Genomic DNA, 14,583 nt, shown 5'->3' with positions numbered 1-14,583 from the left:
TAACCTAGAAAGCCCCTTATATCCACCCGCAGCCCTACGTACAAGATCCTGAGTTTGAGCCCTTGTCAGAGACCTTTTGGGCCGCCTTGGGCCGAGCCTTGATGTTGAGCTTCAGTCGCGGCACCTTGGCCGCCTGTTTTCCCTTGGTGTTGGGCTCGGTTGGGGGAGCCATGACGAAGGTGGAAAGTTTGATTGTAGGATAATGTGGTGATGAGGCGAAGATGAGATATGATAAAAGGTGTGTTGTGGTAGGATACAAGCCTTGTTGGACGAGAAGGTATGTATAGAAGTTTAGGGATAATAGGATAATCGGATGGAGAGGATGGGGTGATGAAATATGTTCAAATATAACTGAAGTTCGGTATTGTAGCAGGATGGAAGTCTTGTTGCCGTGAAATATAAATAGAAAAAGGATATTGGCGTTTTCATATATATAGGGACTTCGAGCAAACATTCCCCAGGCAAACGCGGGGAGTTCTCCGGTGTGAGGATATTGGGCCGTGATTCTGATTGACTGGCCCAACCACTTGGCCAACAGCTTGTTGGGAGCCATGTTCGTCGACGACAAATTTTCTGGATCGATATGGTGCGGGAGGGCTCCTTCAGAACATGTGTAGATGGAGCTGGCACACTCACATCTGGCCCTTTCGAAGCTGTATTCATCACGTAGGTGGAGGAAGTAAAAGCAGTAGGGATCCATTGTCTTCCACCATCTCCTTTGTGGTCGTCTTCTTGCAGTTAGGTCCGTCCAGGAATCACAGGAGCCGCAATGCTGTAGTGTAGGTAAAGGACTGTATACTGTGTAGTTTGCACAGGGGGAACTGGACTTCGTAGAAGGAGAAGATGGAATGGGAGCTCCAGTGTTTCTGGCTTCTTCCCCCGAGTCACTTTCCTTGATCTCGATGGATGCCTTTGACTTGGCTCTTAAAGTTGGAACAGGGGCTCAAGCCCCAGACATTCAACTCCTGGCCAAGCCGATCCTTGTTGGGGCTCGAGGTTGTGCAGGACGACGCCACCCGTTAGAAGGGTTGCCGGTGGAAGAAGGATGGGACAAGGAAGGTCAAGAAGAACAGTATACTGTAGAAGATGGACTGGAGCATTCTCCACAGCTAAAGCCTTGGGGAGAGCCAGTAGGCTTGGGCGAGAATGAGTATAGGGAGGCAGTCCTCGCAAGGGTACCAGGGTCAAAGAAGTGAAGCCAACCGCACAGCTGCCCTCACAAGTTGTGCGGAAGGATAACGCCCGAGGCTGGGTGTTCGAACTTTGGCTTTGGACGGCATCATTCGAAGATGGCACGTAATAATATCACGGTGCTAGCGCAGACAGAGGCTTGGAGAAACGTAGGGGCATATCTGAATATGCGTAACCGGATAAAGAGAACGCTCTCTAATTTCATGATCACTATGAAGAGAGCTCCCCATTAGTATAGGTCGATATCTGACAATAAGAGTAAGGTGCCACTGAAGGCAAAGTGAGAGTCCACTGACGTTCTAAGAGTCATGCTGAAGGATGTGCAGGTTCGCGTGTTCATGGTGAATGATGATGATGATGAGGAGGAGGGAAAAGATAATAGAAACAAGAGATAGGATAATGTAAGTAAATTAATCTGTGCAGATGGCAATGGACTATACCGCTATGAAATTACATCTAATCTTGGGTGAGTTACGATTAAGAGAATTCTGATATGTGAGTGAGAAATCTGTTTCTTTGTTGTACATCATATCTTCCCCCTTCCCCTCTGAATCATCAATGAGTATGTCACAGCCCTCCGCCGGTGGCCTGTGGCCATTGTCCCTGGTCTGCATCTGGCTGCCTATTCGTCTCGGTTCTGGTCCTCGGCGGCCTGCTCATTGGCCTCACCCTCGGCGACATCGGCGTCTTTCGTAGGAGCCTCCTTCTTCCGACGCTGTCCAACAACCTTGAACCCGTACTTCTGTTGCAGCCGGGTATAACGCATCCGGCTGGCTGGCTTCTTGATCCCGAGGGCAGCAGCGGCTGCCCCGTGATCCACCTATAGTGAGACTCGTTAGTATGGACAACCAAGCCTTTAGGTACACGTATTAAGTAGCAGATGACTAACCTTGATACCCTTAAGAAGGGTTAAGAGGAAAACCTTGTCAGTGACCTTTTTGGTCGCCTTGGCCGGGGGCTTAGGGTTGGTTGATGGAGGCATGATCACGCTCGGAGGTTTGGTGGTTTATGGATAATAGGGTAATCAGGAGAGGATGTTCTGATTAAAAGATGACTCAAATATGATAAAAGTTCGGTATTGTGGGAGCATTAAACGACGACAAGGTTAAGAGGATATGTGAAGAGAAAAAAAGAACTAAGAGCTTTTATACCTCTACGTTTTCGAGCAGACGCGCGGGAATCAAGATAACGAGCTCTCAGTCATGAATTGCTGATTGTCGTTCAATACGACAAACTACCCAATACTGTACATGCTAGAGCTCTGGTGAACAAGCCCCATATCCTCATAGTGGCCTATGGCCATTGTCCCTAAGCTGCATCTGGCCGTCTAGGCGTCTCGGTTCTCCGCGGCCTTCCCATCAGCCCCACCCTCGGTGACATCGGCATTGTTAGCAGGAGCCTCCTTCTTCGGGCGGTGGCCCACGGCCTTAAAGCCGTACTTCTGTTGGAGCCGGATGTAGCGCATCCGGCTGGCCGGCTCCTTGATGCCGAGGGCAGCAGCGGCTGCCCCGTGATCAACCTGTAGTGAGACTTGTTAGCATAACCTACAAGCCAGCCTTTAGGTACGCGTATCGAGTAGCAGATGACTAACCTTAATATCCTTGAGAAGCGTCAAAAGGAAGACCTCGTCGGAGGCCTTCTCGGCCGCCTTGGCTGGGGCCTTAGCCGGCTGCTTGCCTTTAGCCTTGGAGTTGGTTGATGGAGGCATGATCGCGTTTGGAGGTTTGGAGGTTTGGAGGTTTAGGGAGAATTTTGTGACCAAATATGATGAAATACAATGAAAGTTCGGTGTTGTGGGAGTATTAAACGACGATAAGTTTAAGAGGATATGTGAAGAAGAGAAAAAAAGTACTAAGAACAAACAAGTCGAGGGGCTTTTATACCTCTACGTTTTCGAGCAGACGCGCGGGGATCAAGATAACGAGCTCTCTGTCATGAATTGCTGATTGTGTTCCCAATATGACAAACTACCCAATACGGTACATGCTAGAGCTCTGAAGAACAAGTTTCATAGCCTCATAGTGGCCTGTGGCCATTGTCCCTAAGCTGTATCTGTCTGTCTAGACGTCTTGGTTCTAGGCGGTCTTCTCCTCAGCCCCGCCCTCGGTGACATCGGCGTTGTTTGCAGGAGCCTCCTTCTCACGTTGGCCCACAGCCTTGAAGCCATACTTCTGTTGTAGTCGGGTATAGCGCATCCGGCTCGCTGGCTTCTTGATACCAAGGGCAGCAGCGGCTGCCTCATGGTCGACCTGTAGTGAGACTTGTTAGTATAATCTATAACCCAGCCTTTAGGTGCACGTATTAAGCAGCAGATGACTAACCTTAATACCCTTAAGAAGGGTCAGAAGGAAAACCTCGTCAGAGACCTTTGAGGTCGCCTTGGGCTGGGCCTTGGGCTGGGCCTTGAGGCTCAGCTTGAGTCTCGGCACCTTGGCCGCCTGGTTGCCCTTAGTGTTGGGCTTGGTTGGGGGAGCCATAAGGAAGTCGGGAAGTTTTGTGGAGAATAGGGGATGTGGTTAGGATGGAGAATGAGATATGATGAAAGTAGTATTGTAGTGGGATAGAAGTCTTCTTAGACGAAAGGGTTAAGAGGATATGTGAAGAAGAGAAAAAAAGAACTGAGAAGAACAAACAAGTCGAGGGGCTTTTATACCTCTGCGTTTTCGAGCAAACGCGCGGGGATCAAGATAACGAGCTCTCAGTCATGAATTGCTGATTGTCGTTCAATACTACAAACTACCAAATACGGTACAAGCTAGAGCTCTGGAGAACAAGCCCCTGCTTGTCACTATCTGTATCTCAAATACGCAAGCAAGAACACTTGGTTTGGAACACAGATCAGCCCAGCGTAGCTGCTTGTCTCGCGAGACACTGACTTCTATCTGAGATTTGTTTAGCTGAGCTTCACATTACAATCGGCCTCTCCGACGAGACGCAGGTAACATCATCCCTTTTTACTGTCCATTGAATGGGACATCGTCACCTCCACCTCCACCTCGCAGGTACGCTGCCGCCCAAGAATCCTTGGCTTGGCTTGACTCCGTGAATGCGCCATGGATTGACTGCCAATAACCGAAGAGAAATGGTGTTGCCTCAGAGACCATTTGCTTAAGACAATGGGGGCATCTACAAGGGGTCGCAGTCGCTTGGGTTATTGCCGAACTCTACCTGTCCAACTATACCCGTCGAACTCTGGGGATACAATGCATGATGAATGCACTCGCTTTTTTGCTGCTCCCCGCTATCCACTAAGAGTTGCGTCTTCGGTTCCCTCCAACGACATACTCAGACTCAATGCCTAGGTTAGTCTCTACGGTTTCGGGACTGGGTCAAATCCGCTCGCAGTGATCATGGTGCGTCGAGAGGCTATAGCGCGTTGACGATATCTGGACGGGCAATCTTGGGTAATCTACCTCCGGGCGTCTGAAGCACATGGCGAGCACATGTACACTCAGGAATAGGCGTTTACTACAAATCATCTCTAGAGCCGAGTTGGTCCTTACTATGACATGTGGAGTTTCGAGACGAGCCTGGTCATGATAGAAGTGCAGAGTTCTTCAGGTCACTGGCAACCAGAGAGGTAACAGAATACCTTAGTGATTTACAAGAATGATATTTGAGCTATGTATGTCCCATTCTGTGTTAGGTCGCTTTGAGGCTCTTGCATTTTGTATGCAGGAACCCGCGTGCCCCACTTTAACCCTAACCCCAGATGTCACCCGTGGATAACTCTATCAAGTTTCTTCTTAGGCTCGGGACAATCAGAATATTCACGAATGAGATCGTGACAAGCCAGTGAGGTCAAAAAGAAATAAATAAACAAATAATGATTGAGACCGGGAACGAACGACAGACCAGGCCTACGTCAAAAGAGCAAAAATGAGATAATGCCCTTGGGCGTTAGCTAATTCCAGGTAGACTAACGCCGAAGGGCATGTAATATGGGGAGCTGATGCTAACTTTAGGGAAACAAAATGTGCAGAGAATAGTAAAGGTACATACTCCAGAAAGGTCTCTGTCAAGTCAATAATGTTGTCTTGTATAGTGTACGGAATACGTATGGTGCTAATTAGCCTCAAGGAGATACGCTCATCGTCCTCTGATATAGAATGAGTTCCGTGATTGAAACCTCCAGTCACTTTGAAACCAGTGTCTTCACACCGAACGGCGATCTACAGATACCATAATCATGATCTGCACTAATACATAAGGTTCAAACGAGTGTGTATTCCAATATGGAAGCATAAATTCAAATGCCGAACCCGACAAAAGAGCCTGCGTGTAATTCATAAATAATAAATCGTCTCGCAGACCCAAATCTAACAAAAGAAAAACATTCCAATCCAATCTATCCCATGACCCGTAACCCATATATCCTGTATAATATACAGTACTGGGCACTTGAATCAATCAATCCCAATACATCAAACCCTCACCTCCACTGTACATATGTGCAAAGCGCGGAGGCTGTCTTGCGTGCGACATCAACATGGATTCATATCACAGGCCCAAGACTAGATCCAGTGATGGCAAGGAGCCGCTCAGCCGCTCGGCCACTCAGCCGCTCAGTATTTACTGAGGGGCGGGCGAGGGGAAGGGCAGGTTGGTGGGGAAACCAGTGGGGAAGGCAGTCAGGAGACCGGAAGGTATGGAGAAGGGGAGGTCGGTGGGGAAGTCGCGCTTCGAGAAGTCGAAGCCGCTGGCGACGCCGGAGGGGGTGGGAGTCGGCAGGCTGCTAGGAGGGCCGCTGGGAGTTGGGACGCTGCTGGGAGGTCCGTGGGGGGAAGGCCCTCGTGACCGAGTCCCAGTCCCCACTGGCGCTTGCCGAAGGGGAGACCGGTGGGCGCAGGGAAGCCGCTGGGGAAGCCAGAGGGAGTGCCGCTGGGAGTGCCGCTGGGGGTAGCGCTGGAGGTGTGGCTGTGGGGACCAGCGAAAGGAGGAGGACCCTGCTCACCGGCGTGAGGAGGGGGACCCTGAGGCAGGTCGGTGACGAAAGGAGGAGGGCCCTGGGGCAGGGCGAGGGCACAGCCCATCATTCCCATAGCAGCGATGGCGGTGAACTTCATTGTGACTGGTGTGGATTAATTGTAAGATATCGAAGTAAAAAACGCAGAAATTTGGGCGAGAATCAGACTTGGATATATGGGTGGTATATCAAAGACAGATTTTATAGTTCAGGAAAAAGTTTCGGAGGGCGTAGGGCGGGTTTATAAGGTTACCGATTTATCAACCTTGTTGATCTGTGAGGTCCAAGGCCGAAGTGGATTCCGGGATCGCGCCATGACTTCAGAATTGTTTGTTGCCCCCTCAGAGGCTGGGCTGGCCGGACTACGATACCTCACAGCGGTACGGAGTAGATACGAGTGTGTCGATCTCAACCCGAGGGACCTTCGGGTCGTCAGGGACCAGGTACGAACCACCCGTGGATAGGCAGAAGCACATGGGCTGGGGCTGAGTTATTTTCCACGAAGCCTTCGCTGGCCAGCCAACGCGTCAAAAAAAGGCAAAAAGTGGTTCCGGTACGTTTCGACAAGGCAACTATCTACGGCACGGTTGGGCTACAGACGCCACAGCCAGGTACCAAACAATAGTGCGACGATCATCTTCCGCGTGCAGAATAGCACAAAAAGCAAATCGATGATTGTCGGGATGGTCTGACCGTATCAAATGCTTCCCTTCGGCTCGTTCGTACCTGATGGGCTCAGAGCGTGGTACGGCCGAGATGTTGTTCTCACTCGGTTTTAGTTAGAGCAACTGTTGCAAGTTGCCCCTTTTTTGAGGCCGCGGGACCTCATCTCCGACATGACATGCTCATCCCTCCTTTTTCCGCCGTCATCACACTTTGCCTGTAACCGAGTGGCTGGCCACTCGTTTCATGTGTATGGATTTTGCCACATCATGCGTCCCAGAAAGTCTGATGCGGATTACACAGCCTGTGTCAGGATGTGCTGGTTGTCCTTGTCCACGGACGAGGGTGGATGCCAGGTGACTGAAAAAGCCTGGCAGAGCCACTGATTGATAAGTGAGGGCCAATGGTTACGGACTGATCGGCGAGGTGGAACGCTTTTCTTCCAATTTCTGAGTTGGGGGTATTTAGGCTGATTTGGGATCAGCAATGGAGACGCGGTCAAACCGACTCAATGAGAAAAGTCTCCAAGATTGAACTGTGATGTGTCCCACTGAAATATGGAGAGCATTTGTTTCTGGTATAGAAGTTCGAGAACATTGATACAGGCCACAATCTACTCCGTAGGAGACTGGGATATGCCTGGAACATGGCCGAGTCGTCGTCAGCCCCTTGTGAATTGGGGTCTGGCCCACAGTGGAACCCCGTGACATACAACATATGTAGTCGGGAATTGGACACTTCGACTTTTCCCTTAAAACACTTGCAATATAGACATCACGATAAAACATATGCCTGTTTTGTGGTTAGTTTTATCATATCGATATTATTGTACTCCGTACTTGTCCATTGATTGCATGGACACAGGAAACGCGTGTATTCCATAACCAAATGGTGAAGGGCTGCCGATTGTTTCCTGATATCGATTTGCCTCCGACCTCCACAAGCTTGTTTCTAGTTGGCTGTACAACGGCGCCAAGCATTCATTTGTGGCTGTTAAGCTCACTCAGCGGCAACTCCTCGGGACCTGGGGGAAACAGTTCAGCTTCAGGGCTATTAGCGCTGACGGTGGAGCCTCGTATTAATCCTTCAATGTATGTTATAAGGAGTACAGAGTAGATACGGCGTAGAGCAATATATCCTTAAGTAACTTAAAATATGCCGAGTCGCTTGAAAGTCTAAAGCCGAACTCCCTTCCATCTGGGGATTCAACGCCCCACGGCGCATACGTGGAAACTTTCCCCGCTATATACAGAAAACCGCCATATGCATGCCATGTGTTGTAGATAGCAAAAGCAAAAGGAACGAAAGAAAAACCTGCTTATCCAGCAGATCTGATATACCGAAAACCGAAACCCAAAGAGTAACAGCCAAAAGGCGGTCTAGTATGAGGATGTCAAACAACCCCTTCATGATGCCAGCAATCCGCAGACAGTAATAGAAGAAGAGACGGAATATAACTGAGCCAAAGAGATGTCATGGATGCTTCGGCGGCAGGTGTACAAAATCACCGAGTTGATAAGTATCAAAATTCTGTCCGAGTGTCCTACATTGTACGATGTTGTACGGGACCACGGGATTAGTTTTTATTTTTCAGGCGAGCTTGTATGTGACAAGTAATCAGGATTTCGCCTGTCTCCTGAAGGAGCAAGGAACGGGCGACGATGCACAACTAATCGTATATTCTTCAGTGCCGCTGTTTCCGCGTCAGTGAGTCAGGCGAGCTCGGATAGATTGTTGGTGTTGGGGTCATGCTGAGCAGATGGCGAGACGAAGGTGGTACGGTCATGGAGAAATCGCGACCCGACGGCGCATAAGCCTGCTTTGGGGAACTGCGACGAGCTGTAACGGAAGGGGTATAGGCCGCGCCAGAAGAGAATGAGGATCGTCGGGACCGGATGGGGCTATGGGGTCCGTGGCTCCTATGTGCTCCACCAAATGAGGACGAGTCCGAAGACGCTCGGTGCCCTGCTAGTTTGGGACGAAGCGTGTATGATCGTTCGAGCTCGTCGTCGCTGCTTGAGCCGATGTCGAATATTCCTCCGTTGGTGAAGGATACTGACGACGTACGGCGGCGAGACCTCGCTTGGGTTGACATGAGGATTGAGTCGCTCGACCGCGAGACTGGAGGGTTCTCCAGTGAAACAGTGCTTCGTGCCTTTCTCAGTTCCCCGGCTGGCTGATGCCGCGCTTGCTCGGCCGAGTGCCTCTTTTCCAACTCATGGCTGTGGGATCCTCTTCGTCTGTCGTGATAACGTCCCCTTCCACTATTGTCTGCCGAGTCAATCGAGTGACGACTACGGGCTGGCATACGTAGATCAACCTGGCTCGGACTGAAGGCTACCCGGGCCCGCATATTTCGAATGGCATTATCGAGTGCCAGCTCAATGGCACAGTGGTTTCGGATACGGCTTAGTCTTGGCCATGTCGCTCGCTCGCCACTCAGGCATGCTGAAAGCATGAACTCGGTTGTTGGGTTCTCTAGGAGCCGTGGGAAGTTGGAGGAAATGAGTTCCGGGTATATGTTGATGTCTCCATGATATTTCTGGTTCACAATGGAGGCAAACTTTGTCATTGATGTTGGGAAGACTCCAAGTTCCGAGAGGACGTTCATCCGATGCAGAACTTCGTCTTTGGCAAGGTGTGTCATCGTGTTCATCCACCGAGGTATGAATGAAGGGCCGTCGTTAATCTCATTCTGTGGGCCTGTTTCCTTTGGAAGGAATGGCACAACATGGGGATTCACCTGCGATACAATGAAATGATTCACGTTAAACATCTCCGATAACCGTGTCATAGGCAGATCTCCATCAACGGAGCCATCAATATACTGCTTGTGAAGATCGTTCCACGGGACCGGTTCCCCTGTCAACGGATCTTTAGCCATCAACGTGAATGGCCTGAAGACAAAGGGAACAGAGCATGATACCGCCCTTGAGATACGTTAGGAATGTGTTGAAAGGGTGAAAAGGGGAACTTACACAGCAGACCATATCAAGACATTCGGCGCGGAGATATAATTTAACAGCCGTGGAAGCTCATACATGCCAGCACTCGACACACAGATGTTCAAGATTCTGCGGGTGCGGTTATATGCTTCCTGGAATGTCATATCTCCCAGCCAGTTCCTGATAGTCTTTGCCAAGTGGGATATATCAAGAAATGACCCAAACTTCAAAAAACGAGCCATCTTCTGTAGGATATTTTCCTCTTGGCCCTTCTCATTGAAGACGTCAAAATCGCCATGTACGTAAGTATCCAAAAGCGCCGGCAGCTCGTCGTCGGTGCGCGTGCAAAAAACCGCGCACACAATGCTACCAGCAGATGCACCTGAGATAATTCGAGGGATCATGTTGGCCTCATAGAGGGCCTTGAGAACTCCGATATGGGTCATTCCAAAAGTGGCACCACCAGAGAAGAGGAGCGCACTGCGACCAAATGCCTGTCGAGCTGCCAGCAGCTGGTCCAGGATGTACTTCAGCTCGAGCCCATCGCAGCGATCATGCACCGACAGGTCGACCAGGGTGGCGATGGTCTCCAGAGCCGTAGTAATATACCTGTCGATCAAATCCTTGGTGCCGATATGAGAATGGCGATAGAGGGAGGCATTGCTCATGCGGGCCAGGTCCCGACTCAGCGCAGTGCGCACTAAAAACAGCATCCGGCTCACATCACAGCTGATACGAGCATCTTCCAACTGTCGCAAGCGATTCTGTACCAAGCGAGGATCGTATTCGGTGCACTCGAAAGTCTGCTTCCAGGCATTGTTGTCCTCTAGTTCATCTAGTTCACTGGCGCAACTCCGCCACTCCTCGTACGACACAGCCTGCATGCAGCCTAATAGTTAGAAAGGGTAACTCTGCAGACGCGATCGCCTGCTCCAGGTACACTGCATGTGCTTACCTTCTTTATTTTCATGTATAGGACTTGTTTGCGGTCCTCGATGTCCGCCCTTTGTTTCCGTTGTTCCTTGGAGAGACCATCACGGTAGGTATGCAGAGTGTCACCGGCCCAATTCCACGAATCTTTCACGAGTGATGATACAGCTGGGATGGAGACCGTTTTCCGGAGCGACCGTGGAGGTGAGGGTTGAGATAAAGGGTGTTCTTGGGGGTGTTTGCGCCCATGCTGGCACTGAGCTATTGTGGGGTCGCCCAACACCGACATGGCAGGCCTGTGCATTGGGGAAGCAAGCCATCCAGCCGGGGTCTGAAACGCGGAGATCTGTTAACTGGTCAATAAGACTAATATGATATAAAAAAAGAAACAAGTAAATGAGTGGTAAAAGTAGAGATTCCACAGATTCAAGTCAAGTTTGGCGGTGACCTAACAGACGTCACGAGGGCCAATGGTAGCCAGTTTCTTCAGGCCCTTTGGGCTGACCATTCTCCCTTTGTTTGACTGCACTATCGCTCTATTGTTCTATTATTCCACCTGGGCAGAAGATATTGGATTTATAATATTTTAGTTTATTTTTGTCCCTGTGGCGGATAATATCAGACTATCAGAAGACATGATATTTTCCCCATGATCTCAACCCCACGGTCATGTACCCCATCCCGGACCTGGGGAAGCATATAATATTTGCGTACACTGAGAGATACCTTATGTTTTCTCGGAGTTCCTCAATCTCTTCACAATAGTAATGCCACAAATTCTCTCTTTTTTTTTTGTCTTGGGGCCATCGTAATACGATGTTCCAAAATAATTGGGCATCAACCCCATGGAGCCTACCGGTGGCTTCTTCACATGCCTTTTGCATGTGAGTCCTCCAGGGGTGATTCTTGCCTTCCTATGTCATCCTTCCAGGTTGTGTCGCTACATTACATGCATACATGGGGAGTATTGAATATGATTGGAGAGCCAAATAACTAAAAGCAGAAGATTTCATATCTGACAGAGCCACTCCTTCAGCGCATGTCTTGCCTGCACTTCGACCCCGTTCTCGCGCCAGAAGTGGCCCGCGCTGTCAATCATCCGAAACTGGAACTGACTGCATGGCATGTGCACCATCTCATCTGACCACTTCCGCAGTTTCTCAGCAGATGTAAAGTTATCCTGGTCCCCAAACAGCGCCAGGGTATGGTGCGTGCTTTGCTGGTCTGCTGGACGTGGGCAGGGGATGTGGGGCCCTTTAGGAGTCTCCGTTTTCACGTTCAGCGATAAGGTCGAAAACACCGTTAGGAATTGGCTAATCGGGGGTAATAGCGGGCACACGAGGAGATAGGAGATGGATGTCGTCAATGCACGGAGGTCTGGGGCGTCGGCCAGACTGTGACTCACTCGAAGTTGCTCCAGGGACGATGCGACTATCCGTTTTGCTATGCTCCTGATCTCGTGTATTGGTGTTGCTTTGTTTGTAGAGGTTGTCGCTCGTGCGGATTGGAAAAGGTCGAGCATAGTATCCAGGGTCGGTGCATGTGAGGCAATCAAAGACCCATATGAATAGCCACCAAGGATAAGGCGGATATCAGGGCTACTTTTGGCTCCGTCTGTGGCTTTACGAGGCTTTGAGGAGTCTACTTGCTCACTCGGGGCCAACGCGAGCTTGAGGAAGTGCAGATATTGCAACATGAATCCGTAGAACGAAACATAATCACCAAGCTCGGGCTTTGCAGTCCAGCTTGTGCGTCCTTCGGAGCCGCCAGCTCCACTGTATATCATTCGTTAGCAACTTGATGGTCATGGCGGACTGTTAGCAATGGATGATTATACCGAAAGTTGAAGGTCCCCACTATGCAGCCGGCTTGTAGAAGTTCGCTCCCAATGAAACTGACGACTGGATCATCGTAGCATCCTCCCAGGGTTGCGTATGGATGTGCGACGATAGCACCGCGGCTAGGCCACGTTGTTGCTGATTCTATATTTTGGAGCGCGGGCGGGAGATAAATGCGACATTCGAGCTTGTTGCCATCGTAAATAGATGGAAGGTAAAAAGAGAAGCTTGCTGATGGAAGATCCATGGCCGGGTCTAATTCATCTCATATTTCTTTGTTTTGAATGCATCGCTTACAGTTCGCTGTTGTTATAGGAAGAGGTCGAAGGTGCGGCAGGTTTCGGTGGTCCGCCCACCCCAATAATTTGCAGGGCCAACTATCGGGCACAACCTGAACATCGCCTCCGGAATCAAGTGTGGGTAGCTATTTAGCGAGAGATATATCGATCCAATTCACACGATAGAACAACAGTAGATTTCAAATATATTTATCTAGCGAAGATATGATATTACCGCTTGGCTGGAAGATGTCATGAAGACCATGCAGACGGATTATCATTCATTTAAAAACATATGTACTTTATATAAAGGCTTGATCAGGTCAGCCATGACGGATCTGGCTCATCATCATCTTCCGATCTGGCATCAGAATTATGGGGATCTGCATCTTTGAGCAAATCGGCTGGAGGTTCTGGGTCGTCATTTTCCAGCTGACCCGCGTGAGTGTCCTCATGTCCCTCCTTCATGCCATGTTCTATCGGAGGAGACTCTTTGGGAGAAGTAGAATCCAAGGGTGCATCCTCCTCATGCACCGGCAGGCCGAAGGCGGGAAGAAGCAAGCCCCTTGCTTCCCGCAGGGCCTCTAGCTCGGCTGCAATGCAGCAAACTAATAGCTTCCAGTCCTTGTTTTCGGCGAGCTCCAGATGTGATTCGATCCGGTGAATGGTTCTCTCCAAGTCATCCAAAATACTCTTCACGAGTCCGTCTTTGTAACCTGTCGGTGTGGATCCTTCTGACTCGGTCGTTGATGTGGTCATTTCAACATAATGCCGCATGTTGGCTTGTAAGCGCTTCTCAAAGCCGGTGACGTCGGACACCGCTTGTTTCCATACTCCGCCTCCTTCTTCCAGTGCCAGTATTTCCGCATCCACTTTCTGTTGCCTACTGCGCAGACTGGCTTGTTCGGTGTTCCAATGCTCCTGGGCCATGTCGAGTGTGCGACGTTTGGGGTTCAAAGAGTGAAAGGTGGATTCGCCTGAGCTTTGCGGTAACGGTTGGATTGGAGGGTCACGGAGATAGTTTCGGATGTCGGAGTCGAGTAAAGACAAAGATTCAGTATAAGATGAAAGTTTGGCATCGACCGAGTTGTTAACGTCTGATATCTCCTTCACAAGATGCCGATGTTTAGCTTTCATCTCATACAGCCTGGTCTCCAATTCATGAATGTCAGTCTCGAGGTTCTGAGCCTCTTCTTCTAGTTGCTTTGAACGTCGGCTCTCCTCATCTCCATGTATAGTAGTAATAGCGTCTTCTAGACCATTTCGTCTGGAGAGGAAGCTTTGGATATCATGCAGCGCATTGTCCCTTTCGTTTGTCTGAGATATGAGAATCTCTCGTTCTTCTTCTCGCAGCTTCAGTAAATCATATATTGATTGAAATATGCCCTCCCGGGCAGCCCGAAGCCCAATTTTCTTGGGCGCGGGCTGCCTAGTGGGCACCGTGGAAAGGGTCTGTGATTGACTTGCATTGGATGACAATGCTGGAGTCAAAGTCCCCGTTGAGATATCATCTGCTTGAGGCGCGGCGAGAACAGAGAGAAGGCCTTCGCTTTGAGCATCGATCAGGACCTGGAGATTGCGCTGTATATGTTTTGTCTGACGCTCAACATATAAAAGAGGGTCATGGTGGTACATAGAAGCTCCAGCCGGTACTGGTGGCAGCTTCTTACCACGAAAGGATTGTTGAAGAAGCGTCGACATGATAGGGAAACGAAGCGTGGATGGCCAGTTCCAACCAGAGGAAGAGTTGAAGCTTCGTCGCGGCAGTCCTG

General features: G+C 49.9%; 9 protein-coding genes across 9 annotated transcripts; 1 reads left to right on the top strand and 8 right to left on the bottom strand.

The window, feature by feature from the left end:
• Positions 1 to 34: 34 nt before the first annotated feature.
• N7525_010992 (uncharacterized protein) lies at positions 35 to 172 on the bottom strand (the record flags this gene model as incomplete). Its single annotated transcript, XM_061215309.1, has 1 exon — positions 35 to 172. One exon carries the CDS (start codon positions 170 to 172, stop codon positions 35 to 37), a length of 138 nt encoding a protein of 45 aa, XP_061067821.1.
• Positions 173 to 902: 730 nt separating this feature from the next.
• N7525_010991 (uncharacterized protein) lies at positions 903 to 1,300 on the top strand (the record flags this gene model as incomplete). The annotated part of the gene is made up of 2 exons (XM_061215308.1): positions 903 to 1,130; positions 1,157 to 1,300. 2 exons carry the CDS (start codon positions 903 to 905, stop codon positions 1,298 to 1,300), a joined length of 372 nt encoding a protein of 123 aa, XP_061067820.1.
• Positions 1,301 to 1,813: 513 nt separating this feature from the next.
• N7525_010990 (uncharacterized protein) lies at positions 1,814 to 2,173 on the bottom strand (the record flags this gene model as incomplete). Its single annotated transcript, XM_061215307.1, has 2 exons — positions 1,814 to 2,011; positions 2,081 to 2,173. The coding sequence occupies 2 exons, from the start codon at positions 2,171 to 2,173 to the stop codon at positions 1,814 to 1,816; spliced, it is 291 nt and encodes a 96-aa protein (XP_061067819.1).
• A 345-nt stretch (positions 2,174 to 2,518) lies between these two features.
• On the bottom strand, positions 2,519 to 2,899 carry N7525_010989 (uncharacterized protein; the record flags this gene model as incomplete). Its single annotated transcript, XM_002561028.1, has 2 exons — positions 2,519 to 2,710; positions 2,783 to 2,899. The coding sequence occupies 2 exons, from the start codon at positions 2,897 to 2,899 to the stop codon at positions 2,519 to 2,521; spliced, it is 309 nt and encodes a 102-aa protein (XP_002561074.1).
• Positions 2,900 to 3,266: 367 nt separating this feature from the next.
• Positions 3,267 to 3,668, bottom strand: N7525_010988 (uncharacterized protein; the record flags this gene model as incomplete). The annotated part of the gene is made up of 2 exons (XM_002561029.2): positions 3,267 to 3,440; positions 3,513 to 3,668. 2 exons carry the CDS (start codon positions 3,666 to 3,668, stop codon positions 3,267 to 3,269), a joined length of 330 nt encoding a protein of 109 aa, XP_002561075.2.
• A 2,095-nt stretch (positions 3,669 to 5,763) lies between these two features.
• On the bottom strand, positions 5,764 to 6,257 carry N7525_010987 (uncharacterized protein; the record flags this gene model as incomplete). Its single annotated transcript, XM_061215306.1, is given in 2 exon segments — positions 5,764 to 5,938; positions 5,953 to 6,257. 2 exon segments carry the CDS (start codon positions 6,255 to 6,257, stop codon positions 5,764 to 5,766), a joined length of 480 nt encoding a protein of 159 aa, XP_061067818.1.
• A 2,247-nt stretch (positions 6,258 to 8,504) lies between these two features.
• Positions 8,505 to 10,999, bottom strand: N7525_010986 (putative Patatin family phospholipase; the record flags this gene model as incomplete). Its single annotated transcript, XM_002561031.2, has 3 exons — positions 8,505 to 9,750; positions 9,799 to 10,643; positions 10,721 to 10,999. 3 exons carry the CDS (start codon positions 10,997 to 10,999, stop codon positions 8,505 to 8,507), a joined length of 2,370 nt encoding a protein of 789 aa, XP_002561077.2.
• A 705-nt stretch (positions 11,000 to 11,704) lies between these two features.
• N7525_010985 (uncharacterized protein) lies at positions 11,705 to 12,780 on the bottom strand (the record flags this gene model as incomplete). Its single annotated transcript, XM_002561032.1, has 2 exons — positions 11,705 to 12,470; positions 12,533 to 12,780. 2 exons carry the CDS (start codon positions 12,778 to 12,780, stop codon positions 11,705 to 11,707), a joined length of 1,014 nt encoding a protein of 337 aa, XP_002561078.1.
• A 349-nt stretch (positions 12,781 to 13,129) lies between these two features.
• On the bottom strand, positions 13,130 to 14,512 carry N7525_010984 (uncharacterized protein; the record flags this gene model as incomplete). The annotated part of the gene is made up of 1 exon (XM_002561033.1): positions 13,130 to 14,512. One exon carries the CDS (start codon positions 14,510 to 14,512, stop codon positions 13,130 to 13,132), a length of 1,383 nt encoding a protein of 460 aa, XP_002561079.1.
• Between the last annotated feature and the right edge of the window lie 71 nt (positions 14,513 to 14,583).

Source organism: Penicillium rubens (genome assembly GCF_028828025.1).
Source record: "Penicillium rubens strain IBT 27055 chromosome Unknown utg000004l_segment0_segment0, whole genome shotgun sequence".
Taxonomy (NCBI): Eukaryota; Fungi; Ascomycota; class Eurotiomycetes; order Eurotiales; family Aspergillaceae; genus Penicillium; species Penicillium rubens.
The sequence above is the reverse complement of the archived record's forward strand: the minus strand, read 5'-3'. Positions and strand labels throughout refer to the sequence as shown.